The sequence below is a fragment of the Phaethon lepturus genome, unplaced genomic scaffold (assembly GCF_000687285.1).
Source record: "Phaethon lepturus isolate BGI_N335 unplaced genomic scaffold, ASM68728v1 scaffold56224, whole genome shotgun sequence".
NCBI classification, from domain to species: domain Eukaryota; kingdom Metazoa; phylum Chordata; class Aves; order Phaethontiformes; family Phaethontidae; genus Phaethon; species Phaethon lepturus.
The window spans coordinates 730-17,753 of NW_010538077.1; the positions used below are offsets into that span (position 1 = coordinate 730).

The following is a 17,024-nucleotide window of genomic DNA, read 5'->3' on the forward strand; positions in this document are numbered from 1 at the left end:
TGGGATAGCCTTGCTAGACTAAAATTAGGTGTGTAAGCAGTTCCCCTTCCTCTCTGCTCACTCAGTTCTCTATTTGCAGCTTTCACATTAGAATTCTTCCCTATCTTGTAGGGCTGATAAGATGATAAATGAAAACTTCTCAGTCTTTCAGGATTATTACCTAGGACCACACGAGTAGTTAAGGTTGCATCCATAATGCTGAATTACTCAGACACCAACCTAACTTAGCATGCTATCAAGCATGTGAAACTTCACCTACTTGAACATAGGTTGCCAAGACATACTGAGTTTTTGCAAGCACTAGAGACAGCAGCATGTGTAAGAGTGTAAGACTTCACTGTCAACGGTCTACAGCCTTTTGCAGTACAGCTCTTACACCATTTTGCCCCCTGAATCACAGAGAGCTTTTCTAGCTTTCTGGGAAATAGGAAATACTGTGAGAAGCACTGGTACTATTAGTATTCACTTGGTTAAGACTGTATGGGCCACAGAATGGGTTATCAATGAATGAAAGTATTGCTTAGATTTGATTGAGAGTTTAATTTTAAAATCACTAGTTAACATAAGGGAGAGATTTCAATAAAGGTAACAGGATAATTAGGAGCAATATTAGCACTGAAGTCTCAAGTTAACTGTACAGTAAGCACATACATTTAGATTGTGTTCAGCCTGTCTGGTGGTTTGCAGAAGACAGCAACAGAGGACAGAACCAGCTAAACGTGGTTGCTTGTATTCTGCTACATTCTCTAGCCATTCTTTGTACGTTTTGCTTCTCGGTCTGTTTTTGATGTGGCAAAGGACACTGTATTCAGCCCATAGTAAGCTTCTTTTGAGTAATCAACAAGTCATAGCCCTAGGGTCTCCGAAAGACTTGCAAGAAAGTCTAGGGAAACAGCAGAGGTATTGGGGGTGTGGTGTGTCAAATAGACTAAAATGGGGAAGTAAAAAATTGTTCTTACTTGGGCCTTAACTGCTCCAGCAATAACCATGTGCTTAGAAGATTTAGCAAATAAAGCTAGATAGGCCAGTAAGCAGAGGATTACTAGAAATACTACTGAGCAGCGATATTTAAACACACACATGCCTTGCTATGCCACAGGGTAAAGGACAAGAAATACTTTTTTAAAAGGAGACTCTTAGACTAAGAAATTCAGATTTGCTTTGAATTGCTACAAGAAAGGAACAAGAAGGGAGGAACTGCATGAACCAGAAACAACAAAATGTTGATTATCTTTCTTGATTAATTAAGAGTCACCACAACATTTTCTGTGAAAAGTTTTTTCTTACTTTGTCAGATAAATTTTCTGCTTTCACAGCCAGGTTACAGTCCAGTCTACCTTAAATCTAGGCATCCAGTACAAGTACCCAAACAGCTACAGCTTTCTCCTCCCATTTTTGTCAATGACTGTCTCCTTTCTATTGCATCCCTCTCCACAATTATTTCATTTCTGAAATACTCTTTGCCTAGTCACCACAAGCAACATTGGTGATGTTTAATTCAAAGGCCAGTAGCTTTAATCTGTCAGTCGTCTTGAGCAATGTTCCCATCACAGGAAGCACCCAAAACATGGCAATTTTGTCGGTAAACTTTGCAAACTGCTTAGGTGTCCTTGAGTGAGGTAATGACATTCTAAACTACATGATAAATTCTTGAAAGCATTCTTTATGATGTTGACAAAGTCTGTGTAATTGTGAAATCTGTGGAAACTATGACTGTTTAGCCAGAGAGTCATAAAGATATATTAGCAAATAGGAAGTGATTTAAAAGATTCATTGTCTCTGGCAAGACTATCGGTGTTGGTTCAGCTGCTGTTTTCAATTGCTAAGACTGGGATTTTCAAGCTCCGGTATTTTAAAAACAAATTTTAAAAAAAGTGAAGATGGAACTTAATGTGAACATATCTTCATAATTCCTCATACTAGCTAATTCAGACTTATTTTACCAACAATTACCATGATGATTATTGGAAGAGTTTATTTAATAAGCAATAAGAAACCCAACAGCAAATTAGTTTCATTCAACACTGCTCAGAGAATTAAAAAAGTCTGAAATAGGGTGTCTGCCCTTTTTCTGTGCAGCTTTTTCCCCAAGATGAGGTAAGTCCAGAAAGGTAATAGAGCTCAAAGCATAAACAGATTGCTACAGTTATCAGGGTGCTGATTGGGTATGATGTCTTTTAACTTTAACATTAAAGCAATCCTCTTGAGCCTGCCAAACTGGACATTTGAAACTGGCTACAACTGCTTAACGACAGTGCGTTTCATGTTAGCAACATCCACGCAACAGACTTCTGGAATATAGCCTACACACCACATCACCTAACACACACCCTCCCACATCAGGGCACAGGCACATATCAGAGAACAGTCATGTCAAGGTGCTGAACATTTCTTAAGCTCCCAATGCAGCATTGTCCCTCTTCTCCCCAGCTCCAGGAGCCCATACCTGGTGGTGCAGCTTGTGAGCAGGTCATAGATCCGTTGTGTAGGTGTATCTACAAGGACTCACAGAGCCCCAGATGGGCAGTGGCACCAGGCCACCTGTCACTGAGGTCCAAGAGTTGGTCAATAGCTGAGGTGAGTGCAGAGGGCGAGTATGTAAGAGTGTTTTGTTTCCATTCCTAACTTGTTGAGGATTGTGCCCCAGCCTAAGGAGTCCTCCAAGGTGGAGGAAAAGGCCAAGGCACTGACAGCCAAGAAGGCTCTTAAAATCATCCACAGTTTCAAGAAGTTTCGCACATTTCCCACTTGCAGGGGGCCCAAGACTCAACCCAGTGTCTGCAAAGGCAGCCCAGAATCCCTTTAAGAGCCCCACACAGCAGAACAAGCTTGAACTTTGTATCATTATGAGGTTCCCTTTGACCACAAAAATCAACCATGAAAAAGAAAAAAGAGAATGCCTTGATTTTCATCACTGATGTCAAGACAGAGGCAAACATAGGATCAAGGAGCTTTCAGGAAACTGCACAATATTGACACAGTCAAGGTCACACATTGGTTAAGTCTGAAGTCTGGTTTGAAGACTTGTGGCTGTCTAGCCTAGTGTTCTAGTTGAGACACTGAGCTAAAACCACAGAGGGGGCTTGGGTATCAAAATATCTGATTTACTCTATCTGCTTAGTAATTTTTTTACTATTCAGACCGGGCATTTAGGATCTCCCGTAACACTGGAGGAGAATCAAGAGATAGAATTCAGGGTAAGTCCCATTAAAGTCAGCATATCAAGATAGAAACTGCATATTAAGAGGGCCCTGAGGGCACTAAGAGGCCTCAGTGGCCCTGACCAGCCTCAGCTGGGGTCTCAACCCCACCCACTATGGGTCCATTTAAGTCAGCCTGCTGGGCTACATCACAGCCTGGCTACCTTTATTGGGCCCGATCCTGACCTTGTGTTGCTGATTTGCATCCCTGGCTTTACCGCAGAGCTGTCTCATCACTACAGATGTGCTTGATGACCTAGATTCTTGGTTGAGGCTGACCCCTGCCTGCCCTGCTCCCTCGCTGGAGACAATGGACAGGCCAGCTGGGCTCTGCCCTTCCAACCCCCACCCTGGAGATACTCCCCATGAGAAATCATTCTAACACAGAAAAAATAGTCAGACATAATAATGATTTAGTGATCTCCTCAAAACACTTTTTCATGGCATAGAACTCCTCCAAGTACAGTACACATTGCAAGTTCTAGATTATTGGACACACTCGAGGGCTAGCTTGTGAAACAAAAACCAGGAATTGTGACCGTAACATTAGATCGTAATTCAGATGCAGAGTTGTAAAAGCTATCTGCCACTATGGGACATTCTCCCTTCCAGAGCCTACTAACCTTGTGTCTACTAACCTTTTAAGGCTGTGAGGATATCATTGAAGTCCTAGGGATATGCAGAAGCAGAATTCTCGGTTTGGAAGATTGTCTACAGAAAGGAGCTTTTATGAGGCCTCTCGCACAGTTATTCACCAGTCATTGATCTTAGCTCTCCATAATCCAGGCCCAGATTCTTCGTGTGTGTACTACAAAACAATGAAACATGAATTATTGCACTAGGTGGAATATTTTTAAGATGATATTAGTTTGTTAGATGTTTAGTATGTTAGTAAATATATTATGCTTTTATTCATAATAATTACAATCATTAAAAGGCCATAACTTCTTTCAGTTCGGGTGACCTGGAGCGATAAAGCCACCAGCTGAGAGTTAGGTAGAAATGTGCATCACTGCAAGACATCAGTTGGTCACAAAAATAATCAGAATAACTAACTTCTCTTTGAGGGAAATTTGAAAAGCTCATTCTGGATCCTGCTCTCCTGTCAAAACTTGTCTAATTTCGCTCTTAACACTGTCACACTAAAATGTATAAATAGTGTGAGGTTTGTGAACCGTAACAGAAGGAAAGCTTTCTGTAATTTGACCTGTATTCTTCTCAGCCTCCTGAAAAAAAAAATCTTACCATTTTGTCATCTTGCAAAAGAGATGGTCCTACATTACGAAAAATAGTTCGTTATATATTTGAGTGATAGTTAGACTTCCCTTTTCTGGCACTGGCTCTGTAGTGGGTGCTAAGGAATGGACAAGCACTCACACAGCACTTGGGGGGCACGATTTGTTCACTCTGCCGAACTTAATCTTGAATGGAAGAATTTGACTAGAAGGTATGACTCTTAGTGCTTTAGCTCCCACAATTCCCACAGTTATTACTCCACTGTTATTACTTACAAGAATGAAAGAAAAAAATACATAACTAAGAAACATAAAGAAATGCATTTTCCTGTTTTGTTCCTTTTCAATATATTTTTAGTGCAAAACACTAGAGGTATGAATTTCATCCCTGTAGTAACAGCTCTCACAAAGGCACCCATTTCAGTTAGTCCTTACAGTTGTAAAAATGTACCTGCAGTAGCTGCTGGATGTTTCAGTCCTTGATCAGCTACCTGGTTGAGTCGATTCTGCTGGTTGTTCAGCTTAAACCAGAGTAAACTGCATGGTACAAGGCAGGCAGCATACCTCGGTTCTAATGCAAAGCAAAGCAATCCACACTGCATGTTAGTTACTATCATAAAGCTAGGTTATCACAGAAACTATACATGATGAATATTCTCTGGAACAACACACAAAAATCTTCAAAGTTACCTAAAAAACAACCATGTTTTGACTTTGCATAATAGTATAGTTCACAAACATTTTATAGAAAGACTTGTCATTTTCACTTTTGCTACTTTTGTCTTAACCTTTCAGCAAGCTTTCAACATCAGTTTTCTTCACAAGGCAAAAGAATAATTCCCTAACTGGACATAATAGAACATTAAGGGAAGGTAGATGAAGCTATCGTAACTTCAGCATATGAGCCTGCCATCAGGAATTCACACAAAAAAACCCCAAACATACATATTATGCAAATGGTTGTATTTGAAGAGATAAGTTAGACCCAATTGCCTTTCCAATGCAAAATACAAAAAACTTTTCAAAATTACTGTTGAAATTAATTTCAGATGGAAAAGTCAAGTTTACCTAGGTATTCTGAAATAAAGGTAGAAACAGAATGAATTAATCTACAGATGTAATCAGTGCAGTTTAATTTTTAATCAGTCAAAAATATCATTTAAGAAGAACTCATCCCTTTTAAACAGGTTAATTAAAAATTAAGCTTAGTGGGAAGTTCAGCATCCTTCATTGTGCTCAAAAAATACAGTATTTCATGTTTTATACAATAGCTTTATTATCAAATGGCAAGAGACATTTAGTAATGATGTCATGCAGGTATCACAAAAAATTCCAAGAGACAAACAGGTCACCTAGCAGCTCAAAATTCCTTGCATTTAAAAAAACAAAGCTACATCTTCCTGATTTCCCAGTTAGTTTCATAGTAGACACAGTTTTCCTGTCAAAATGTTACAGCTGTCTCTTGGATCACTTTCCGGATTCCCTGAAGGAAAGAGAAGGCTAGTACAGTATTCCACAGCACAGTGCTTTTTTTGCCTTGTCACAAGGCCTTCCTTGCTCTTCACAACCCTCAGCAGTAGTCCTCACAGGGTAGGAAGCTGCCCGAGGCCCTTGGCAGCTAAAGATAAACACAGAAAGGACAGGTTAAAAAAAATGCTCAGGTTTTGCAAAGGGAAAGAACCTTATTTTCAACCTTTTTAAGGTCTTAATGCTTTTTGCCACAGTGACAGCAACCCAGTCTATGGCTGAATCACAATAGGTTTTTCAGTAACATAGCCTGATCCCATCTACGCAGTGAAATGTAACTCAGTGAAAATGTGAAGTGATAGCACGATTCACATTTAATTGAAAAATAGTTCAGTTCCTTCTTCTGTGTCAAATTTCCACCAAAACATTGGCTTTATACAGCGTAGAAGGGATTTTAAAACAGCATCTGTTATTGACCAGAAATTAAGACAAATTTTGAGAAAAGCCATTGGACAATAAGTAGTACGTGATTTATTCTGAGAGTTCATCTGCATGAAAAGTTAATTATGCAGAAAAGCTTGCTGTAAATCTACAGCAACTTCACACTCAATAGTCCAGGGGACACTTGCTCACAACTGCTAAATTCACACTCAAGTTTACTATGGAATAAAACCCCTGGGTAGATGACCTCCGAAATTAGAACTGCAGCAATAAAAATAATCACTGTTCAGATTTAAGTGCCAATGAAGTACACTTTCAGAGTAAATTCTAAATAACAATACAACTGCTGAAGCAAAATGATCCTACAATAAACTTGCAAACAGAAGCAATATGAATTCCTTTATATACCTATGTAAAAAATACCATTTACTGTGCAGCCCAGATTTAAATAAAAGACAAATAGTGTATCAATAATATTTACTATATATTTACATGTAACACTGATGAAATGAAGGAGTCAATTAACATGTTACAAAAAGAACAAAACTCTTTAAAGGTACCAGTACCTTTCACATTATCACATTTATGGAGCTGTTCTGATACATCTCAATGATCTATCATATGATGAGTTAGCATGAGGATACAAACAAATAAACCCTTGACTTGGAGCATACGCTAATGTGTCAACTCCCATTTCAGCAAGGTACTTCAGGGGCACCAAGTTAAAGCATATAAGCAGCACTGGTTTCAGCAGACCCAGTTCCTTGCTGATCAGGGCCTCATTTTACAGCGTTCCACTGACAACATAACAAACTACAACAGTTATAAGCATACAAGTGGAGGGATCATATACCTTACTGAGTGAATATATATACTTTTACTTAAAGGTGAATCATAGCTGGTTGCCCATTGCCAGTTACTGACTTACCAGACAATGGAATCATCCTTCCAATTTTATATACACGACCCTTCTGCTACATGACACTTTGGTCATTATTTGGAATCAGCTCTTTAATAAGAACTGCACCAATTTGTGTACCTGACATTTCGAGCTGCAATGGAAAGTTTTATACTCTTTACATATTGCTTGAGAAATGGTAGTATTACACTGCTTAAAGTTAAACATTTTTCAATCACTTGAAAACTGAGTTTTATATAATTATACAATCATTTTCTTAAATTGGCAGGATAAATCTGTGCAAATGAAATACTGGCAAAATAATCAACATTAAAAAACTAAAATCAGAACTTCAAAATCATCAGCCACAATAGAAATTCTAACCTGCTCTCTCCCTTCCTATATCCTCTCCCAGAATAAAACTTTACAAAGGATGAGAGGGAATGATGTGACACTTTGCTTTTGTTAATCCAGTTAGTAAAGCAGATGTAGGTTCAAGTATTTAAATCCACACAGCACTAATAAATAGAAGTAAACAATCAGGATGAGATCATCATTGTAGTTAAAGTACTGCAAAAAATCTTCGTTTCTGAGTAAGCACCATTATTATATTATGCTATTGTCTTGGAACTCCAAAAGGCAAAAAAAAAAACCCCACTGTTGATGAGAAATGTACTCAGACCAGACTACATGCAAGCCTACAGAGAATGTTACAAAACTGGACTGAATAATTAAAGTTTTTTTCCTGCAAGTTTTAGAAAGCATTATCCACAGTTTATGCCTACATTACAATGTTTACTCTGCAGATAATCAGAGAAAAATGTTACATTTGTTTTCACTGCCCTCATCCTGAGGGCCCCACACACACCCTCCGAAAGTAAAACACTGATGGTTTGGTTACAAAACTATATGCAGTACATTTCTGAACACAATTCCTTCTATTTTAGGCCATGTGTTCGTTTAAAGACATTCTTATCCGTTACAAGCCTCCTCTTTAATTGCTTAAGATCCAATAGAAAAGCAAATATACAAATATCAGAAGTGCTGATCCTGAGATGAAGCATGGGAAATTATGGTCCAGTTTGATCACTATTCAAACTTCTGTTTCAGTTTCTTCTGGAAGACAGCTGGAAGGATGGAGAGGATGGCTAGAATCATGAGAACAAAAACAGAGTTCCAGGAAACAGCTTCCCCTGCTGTTGTAAGTTGGTACAGTGTTGTTCCTGCCTTAATGGCTACAAAAGACGGTGGTGCCACACCTGGAGCAGGGAATTAAAAAGGTAGGAAGGCAAAGGAAGGAAAAACAGCTTGTTAGTGGGGAAAAAACAGCATAAATTAGTCATCCAACTTTCAACATCAAAAGTTTCAGGCTTTGTTACCTTGTACTTTTTTGTTAAAAAGAAGGGTGTAAATACAAAATTAAAAGACAAAAAAAAAACTTATCAAAAGAACTTTTTTGCCATTTTGGTATTTTTAACACCAACTCAAACACAGAAGACTAAGAAAATAATCTCCGCTCTTTAGACACTGAAGATTTCAAGCTGTCCTTCTACAAACCGAATTTTATTTAAATTCATAAAGGAAAAATATGGACTGTTTAAGAAACAGATTAAGAAGTGTTTACAAAAATATGCCAATTACAAAACTAAGGTGTTTAGCTCTACATTAGTTAAATTATAAATTTACCCCTAGGAAGACATATTATGATTAACAAAATGGAGTGGGAAAGGGAGAAACAATCCTCCAGATCAAAGTCACATACATCCTCAAACAATTATGCTGAGCTCAAAATGGGAGCTTAGAGAAGTTCCCAGAAGTATTATAGTCACAGAGTGGAACAATAAGTTACTAATAACGTGTTCATATAAGTCATGTTTCCTTAAGCAAGTCATTAAGCCTGGGCTCACGACCTCTCATCCAGTACATCAGAATAGTTCTGACTATTAAAATCTTTTGGTGCTGTAAGTTCCACACATCAAAAAGTACAAAAACAATATTCCCATGTAACCGTTCAGCTGTCCAGCAGGTGGTGATCTCTGCTGAACAACGCATACAGAAAGAGGCACGTAATATCCCTTCTTCTGTCCACCCCCAAACTGCAGTTCACTAGCCAGAATTCTTACCTAAAAAAGTGCCAATGAAAAATACTTTCAATGGCACATTAATTACAGGAGATGTGATATTGATAAACCAATTGGGAAGAAAAGGTGTTATTCTCAAAAATATTATGTAGTTGATGAGGTGTTCTCTGTGTCGTTCAACCTGCCAAAAAAAAAAAAAACACAAAAAAAAAGAAAAATCAGTAAAAAAAAAAATCCCTGCCTTGAAAATACACAATTATTTTACTACTAGAGGTTTGTTAGGGGTGTGGTTTTTTTTTTATCTTTTGTAGAAATTTACAAGTCAAAAACATAAAAATCTGTTAAACAATGAGTGACTCTTCCTTGAGTCATCAATGAATCACCTGTTAAATAGTAGGGAAGTTAGTCTGGAAATACCAGTCTGCGGTACAGCATGATGACCATGTGTCTGAATCAGCCAACTTAAACAGCAAACAAGTAATTCAGCACAGCAGCAGGCCTAATCCTAACTTTAGTGCAACAACCTCTGCCTGTCTAACTGTACCCCAATCAACACTGTCAGCTTCTCATCCTGACCCTAAAGCTTTTGCAGGAACTAGCAATGAAGTTTGTTCCTCAACTCATTCTGTCCTAACTCATGATCAAACCTGAAACACGGCTGTATTCCTCACTTGGAAACTTATCCAGGTCATGGCTCTGAAGTTCATGAAGTGGCTGCTGCCACAGTTGCAAAACTTACCTACCCATACGTTAGAATGCTTAGCATCAGCATTTACCCAGGAGCATCCACAATAGCCTCAATTTTATTTACAGTCTGAATTATATTCTCAAGTCTAGCCCAGCTACTTACACTAGTACTACAAAGCCTCTTCTCCTTCCAGCCTGACTTTAGCACATCAGCCCTTTCAAACAAGAACTGTAACCTCAAATCAAGTTATAAGGATAGCAAAGCATCCACCATTTCTGGCCTATCCTGGCAGACCTTCACTAAGTCTGAGCCTAAACATGGTCATCTGGCCCCAGCTGAAACCAAACCGGGTCTGATTACAATTTCATCTGAGATCTCATGTAGCAACTCCCTCTAGTCACAATACTGGTTTTTCCCCCAACTTTAGCTTTAACTGCAATACTGAAGCCAGTAGCCCTACTACTGTTCACTAGTACTATTGTGGGTTTTTTTTCAATCTTAGTGAAGGATGAATATTCAAGCATTCATTAAATCTGCATATAAAATGTCTTAGCTCTCAAAATGCAAGCGTGATACAGTCCAATTAACCTGGAAACAGTGAGATACGAGCTCCACATGTAATTACATAATTTTAAATCACATATCCAGTTCTATTAATGGAAATCGTAACCATTTGCTGCTTAGAGAATAGCCTCAAGATTGCACTGCAATATTAAGATTTACTTGGGTCAAGAGTCAAAATACTACTATATTATTTAATAAGGTCAATGGTGCAGGACACAGCTCCACATCTTGCCTCATGAAGAACAAGTTTAAAATATTTTTACATGATTAAAAAATCTTGAACAGAGTACAATAGTAAGTTGTGCTTCATACTTGCCAAAAAAAAAAAATCTGTTCAAACACGTTTCAGAGTATCAAAGCAAGAGTAATGAGGTCAAATACTAATCACACTATGATTTTGTATTGCAAAATCTTTAACTTCATCTGACAATTAACACTTGCTGAAACTAATGTTACCAGATACTATAAAAAGAAATTTTCTAAATGCTCCAACCACAATAACATCTTCAAATTAAGGTTCTGCAATCAGACATAAAGCTATTGGTTTTCTTCCCCTATGAAAAACAGAAACCCAACTTTCATTAGTTCTGATGCTTACAGAATGATTATTTTAAATTGAAACTGGAAAGGTTTCCTATTGACATTAGCTAAACCAGGGGAGTTACCAGTTGCAAACTCTTCCTAGGCAAAAATAGCTCCCTCACAGGAAGTACTGTAAAAATCAGGAATACTCCCCACTGTTTAAAAAAACACTCAAAGTAACTACACAGTGTCAGAAAGGAGTCAGAATCCTTTCTTTTATGAGCAGAAGGCCCCCTAGTTTTCCATGCTATTCCATTATACATTTTCTATCATAAAGTTCAGCATCTCTAGAAACTTTACCTGTTCTGACCATTTTACTGCTTTTTCTGTTAAATATCTGTATACAACAGGACGTCCCACTAGGTATGAAAGCATATAGCAGAATGAAGCTCCAAGTCCTGAGCACTGGGAAAAGAAAAGAAAAAAAAAGAACAAATGAGCAGAAACTCTAATTATATACACCTATTAACTACACTGTCTGCACAGAGTCTGCTTCTATGCAGCTCGCCTTCAAGGCTGAAGGGCTCTCCTGCAGCAATATATACACACTCCCCAAGAATGCTCTTGACCCAAGACAGTTCCTTTACTTTCAAGGCATTTAGATCAATCTTAACACTCAAAGCAGACAACACTGATTACTTATCAGTTAATATTGAGTACTTCTGCAGTTTTATTTTAAGATTTTGAACAGTGAAAGCTTTGCAAGTAAGGGGCACAATGGCATTAAAGAGATTCAGACTTGAAAACTCATCAACTTGGTCCCCATACCTACTCAATTATCTCATTCTCAAGCACTAAGGCTCATTGTGACTGCATCTTTCGTATATAACTTTTTTTTTTTTAACTTATCAATAACATACATTTCATATCTTAAATTAAACTTCTTGGGTATTCAAGCCATTTAAAAACAGATAGGTTTTGCAGTGCAAAAACAAAAATGCAGTAATTATGTTCTGAAATTAGAATCAGGTTCTGGTGGAGGCTAGACAAATGTAAAATAAAGGAAACTGGCTGATTTACACCCAGCTGCCTCCATTATTAAGAAAACTTGGAGAAACAGTTTAGTATTTTGGATCATCACCCAATGCTACAGTGATGGCACATTTGTGGGTAACACTGTTCTCACAATAGAGCTGAATGAGAACTCCTCCATACCCCTACTCCACTCAGACTCTGATCACTTCAAACAGGAAGCTGTTTAGATGCTTGGTTGTATTCCAACTGGATAGAAATATATGCCCTCAGACTATTTTCCATACTTACCAGACAAACAAGAAATAAGGCCAGTGGAAAGGGATAAAGAAACCCTGACAGGATACTGAGAAATATAGACCCAGGGATAGCAAACGTTTGCAAGCTGGATGCATCTTAGTTAAGAAAAAATATTTTAAAAAGCTACCCAATTCTTAATTTTGTAAGCAGTCAGGATGCATATTACAATTTGAAAAAGCATAAATATAAACAGGCATAACCTCTAAAGGTCTTTACTTCCAGCTATATTTGCAGAGCAGCACAAGCCCAAGCACAGAGAAACAAGGGGTAGATTCACCATTACACATGCAAAATTAAGTCACTAAATAAAAGCTGTATTAAATTTTCCTTTTATCTGTGCTACAATTGGCACCACGGATTTATTGTGACATTACAGGAAACACACGCTTCTGATTTTACATTGTTGACTAGAGATACACAGATTTCAGCCATTTTCTCTGAAAGTTCACAGAACTCCTGTCTGAGCCTGTAACTACTATGAGTTTCATGGAAGACTGACATGTATGAGGGCAACTCCTACTTCCTTACCAACAGGCATGGTGCAATCATTAGATAACTAGGATACATGATCACTAATTTCAGTCATAATTTTTCAAAAAGTTTCTGCAGCATAAGCAAACAGGCTGTTGAGCTTAAGGCTTGCTAAGAATACTTGAGACTATGATGTATGGCCCATTTTGGCTAGAAATCTTACAAAGCAAAACAAATTTGCACACCATTTTATCTGAGTTGAATTAACTGAAATATCAAAAAGCTAAATCAACTTCCTTTAATTAAAGTCCATTACAACCAGTACAGCCTTTTCTAAGAAAGTGTCAAGGTTCTGAGATAACTAACATGCTTGTCAGCTGATCAGTCTACTGCTGAGACAGTAAATGTTGTCACATCAACTGCTATAGTAGCTCATCAAACAACCGATTCTGTTCTACTTCTTGCTAACATGTAAGCTAACTCTTTATTTTTCTTCATAAATCTATTATTTGTGACCTACACTTAAAAAGAACGAGGCTAATTTGTAATGGCACATTCAGCACTGATTTTTCTCCAAGTTACGAAAGCCTCCTGCATTAAATTATGAAACAGACCTCTTATACAGCTTTTAAGAGTTATTAACCTTTAGTTAAGTGTTCCAGTTAGGAGTGTGTTTAATGATTAATTAATGTATTCATCACTCAAGAAAAAAGTTAACACAGAACACAGGTAGTCTTTGTGTCTCTCTAGGTGGAAAGTACTTCAGAAATTTAGCACTCTCTAAAAGGAAATAGAGATTTGTTTTTTGAATGTGAGCACTGCAGCAATGAAAGAAGGATCAAAACCGTTTCCCTCAGAAACACTGCAAAATATTCTCTGAATTACTGTTACATGGCACTTCTGAATGTCTCAAGGGAAGAGCAGTGCAGTAGCCTCAGTTTTCCTTTAGAATCAACAGTAATTTCTAATAGGCAATTCAGTTTGCAATTTTGTGAATTGATGAAGGTGAAGCATCATGCAAATCCCCAACCGCATTTAATACTATACATGCAGGCATCAATTTCCTTCTACTTCATTCTTTCTTACAGTCCAAAAAAAGCATACTGAAACACAGAAGAAATGTTTTAAAGTTCAAAGATTTTGGAATATATGTGTATTTATAAACACACCTAGGTATGTTAGCCCTCTTCACCCATGATCAAGAATTTAAGTTTGTATTTTTAAATTCTTTTTCAGAGAAACAGGACTACATCAAAACTGCCCTTTATATCAGAAAAAGGATACAAAACATATGTGGCAAAATAAGCCACTAATACTTGAACATAAAATGTGTCCTTATATTTGGACAGGACTTTTCCCAAGGCCTTTGCATCATCCATATCTCTAGGAACCTTTATACACTCTCTCTCTTCTCTGGAAAAAAAAAAAAAGTAGGAACAGTGATAATTATAATCAAACAGTATAGTAAAATTACTTAGTGAATATACAGATAATTAGATACACTGCATCACTAGACTACAACCTCAGCAAACAAACCACATGATTATTGTTGTGAAAATGTTCTCAGCTGAACACTTAACATTTACAGTGTGTTTTGTATTAGAAAATGCTCAATTTTCAATATTTGCAAACCATATTTTTTTATTCATTAAAATAATCTGCTTCATTTCTAGGGTTTTGTGTTTCTTTTTTTTTCTTACCAAGTACTGATCAAAAAGAAATAATTTCTCAAACCAAGCCTTGGCAACTGAACAACAGACAACATTTCAGCCAAAACCAACTGTAACTGCCTCAATACTAGGGTCATAACATTTGAAGTGCAGCAAGAGCGGCAGAGCTTTACCTCACAAACAAAGCTTTAAGAGCAAAATCTCATGTCACACCTTAATCTGGTGCAACCCTGGGCAGCACAGCTGAGTGTCCTCTCTTCCTCTGTATCAGACTTAGTGATTGGACTGTTGCAAACTGAACTTGTTGAGCAAGTTAATCAGAGAGAAAATTAACTACTAAAAGAAAAAAAGAAAATTGTCAGACAAGCAGGCTTCCATCTTGTCAAACTATCTACCTTCCCAACACAAGTACTAGATTCAACAGAAAGAAGAAAAAGAGAATGTAAAGCTTAGACATAAAGGAAGAGGGATGTCCCCCTTTGATGACAGTCTCCAGTTATACCAGTGCACAAGGAATTTTAAAATAAACCTAGGTCTAACCAAGCATGTTTTGGCTTTCAACTGAAGAAGGTTAAGAACATAGTGAGTTACCATCACTAATGTGACGTGGGTAATTTTTTTCAAAACAAAGCATCTCAACTGTGCAACAGAAACCCTAGGTCAACCCTATGTACAAGTCTCTTTACACAGGTCTTACCTGTGTTAGTATTTCAATATTAAGCTTTTATCTTGACATTCTAGGTTATAAACTCAAATTCCCTTTAAAAAAAAAAATAAGGACTTCTCTATAATTAACTGATGTCAGTTTAAAAATCACTTAACCCCATGTAGGCTCCTCTACAATTTGATACTGAAGAAAAACAAATAAATTAATCTTTCCTGACATACTTACTCACTAAGCTGTGGGAAATTTTTATATACCAGGAACATGAGGAAAGCAGCTGATAAGAAGATGGACACTAAAATAAGAAGTGATGTGCGAGCTGATCCACCTTCTGCCTGAGCTTTCCCTGAAATTAAACAAAAACAAAGTTTAAAAAAAAAGGAACCAAAACAACAACAAGAAAACCCTCACATCTTGTAACAAATTTCAAACTTACACTCTAAGAAAATGTTAAGTTAAGCTCTCTGTGGACATAATCTTCTCACCAATGCTTTCAATAACATATATAACACATTGCTCAGATTCCCTGAAAGCTTTCAAACAAATTTGAAATTCTAACACTAGCAAACATCCCATAGAAGTAAACTTGTAATTTATTAATTTTGAATTATATTTACAATAATATTACTAATATTACTAATATTAATAATATTATTATAATATTATTATAATATTACTAATACCATAATATCAAAATATTATCAAACTAATAAGAAATAAACTTATGATCCATAATAATTTAAGACCCAACTAATAAATAAATTTGCAAAGAGAAAAAGAGCAAAACAAAGTAAGCCATACATATTTTTTCCTTTTTGCCAGAAGTCTTCTGCCAGTCAACCAGAGATTTAACTTGCAGTTAAATCTTCAGTATGTATAATGCAACTTCTAAACATGCTCATCAACAGTTGGTTTTTTTCCTCCTCCTAAGAACGAACACCAGGCACAGCCACTAGCCAGTTAGGTGGGACACACTCATCAGGATACGACTTATGTAACACACACATGCATCAGCCTGGGCTATAAAACTACAGTTCTCAGACTTGGGAATTACACGTATTTTACACTCATATAAAGACTTCTCTTAGATATATCTATGTAAGTTTCTATTAGCCTTTAAATTCTTGTGTACTTGTTGAAAGTAGTGGAACCACAATAAGTGACACAATTACATTTTAGGCCTCTTCTATACTTTACCAATATGACCATATATATTAAATACACCGATTAACACAAAGAATTTTAAACAGAGAAATAAACAGTAGGAACCCTCTGCACCCACACTAGGGTGTGAACGTGTGCACGTATTAGAACACCCTCCCTCCTCAGACACTGATAGAGGCTAGCACAACTTCACAGCTAGTGTCAGTCTCGGTCACCTGAGGAACACAAAAAAATGCCAAGGCTGTACTTTCATTCGTGGATGCCGGTGGCATGACTACAATGCCAACGCGCAACGTTCGAGCGGGTCACACTGCCACCTCACTGTTGTGAAACAGCGAATGGATGATGAAACCTAGGGACGAAACGGAGCTGGCTGGACGAGCTGGCAATTTTACACGCTTTAACCTTTTTCTCTTTGAGGTGAGCGTGATCCCACAGGTGTGCACTGGCTCTGCTGAGGGCGAAGGCGGCATCCATGGAGTAGCTACAAGCATGAATACCGCACCGGGGGTTATTTTAATAACATCTTCTCCAGAGAGAAAAAATAAAAAAAAAATTAAAAATGAATTAAAAAAAAAACAACTTAGAGGACGAAAAACGACAATAACCCAACTGCACTTTCTACCA

General features: G+C 37.3%; 1 protein-coding gene across 1 annotated transcript; it reads right to left on the minus strand.

Annotated features, from left to right (window-relative positions):
* Positions 1-7,987: 7,987 nt before the first annotated feature.
* Positions 7,988-16,870, minus strand: TMEM41B (transmembrane protein 41B). Its single transcript, XM_010286652.1, has 7 exons — positions 16,720-16,870; positions 15,462-15,585; positions 14,184-14,312; positions 12,420-12,513; positions 11,457-11,561; positions 9,365-9,503; positions 7,988-8,500 (listed from the first exon to the last, which is right to left on the minus strand). Exons 1-7 carry the CDS (start codon positions 16,868-16,870, stop codon positions 8,331-8,333), a joined length of 912 nt encoding a protein of 303 aa, XP_010284954.1. The 3' UTR covers positions 7,988-8,330.
* Between the last annotated feature and the right edge of the window lie 154 nt (positions 16,871-17,024).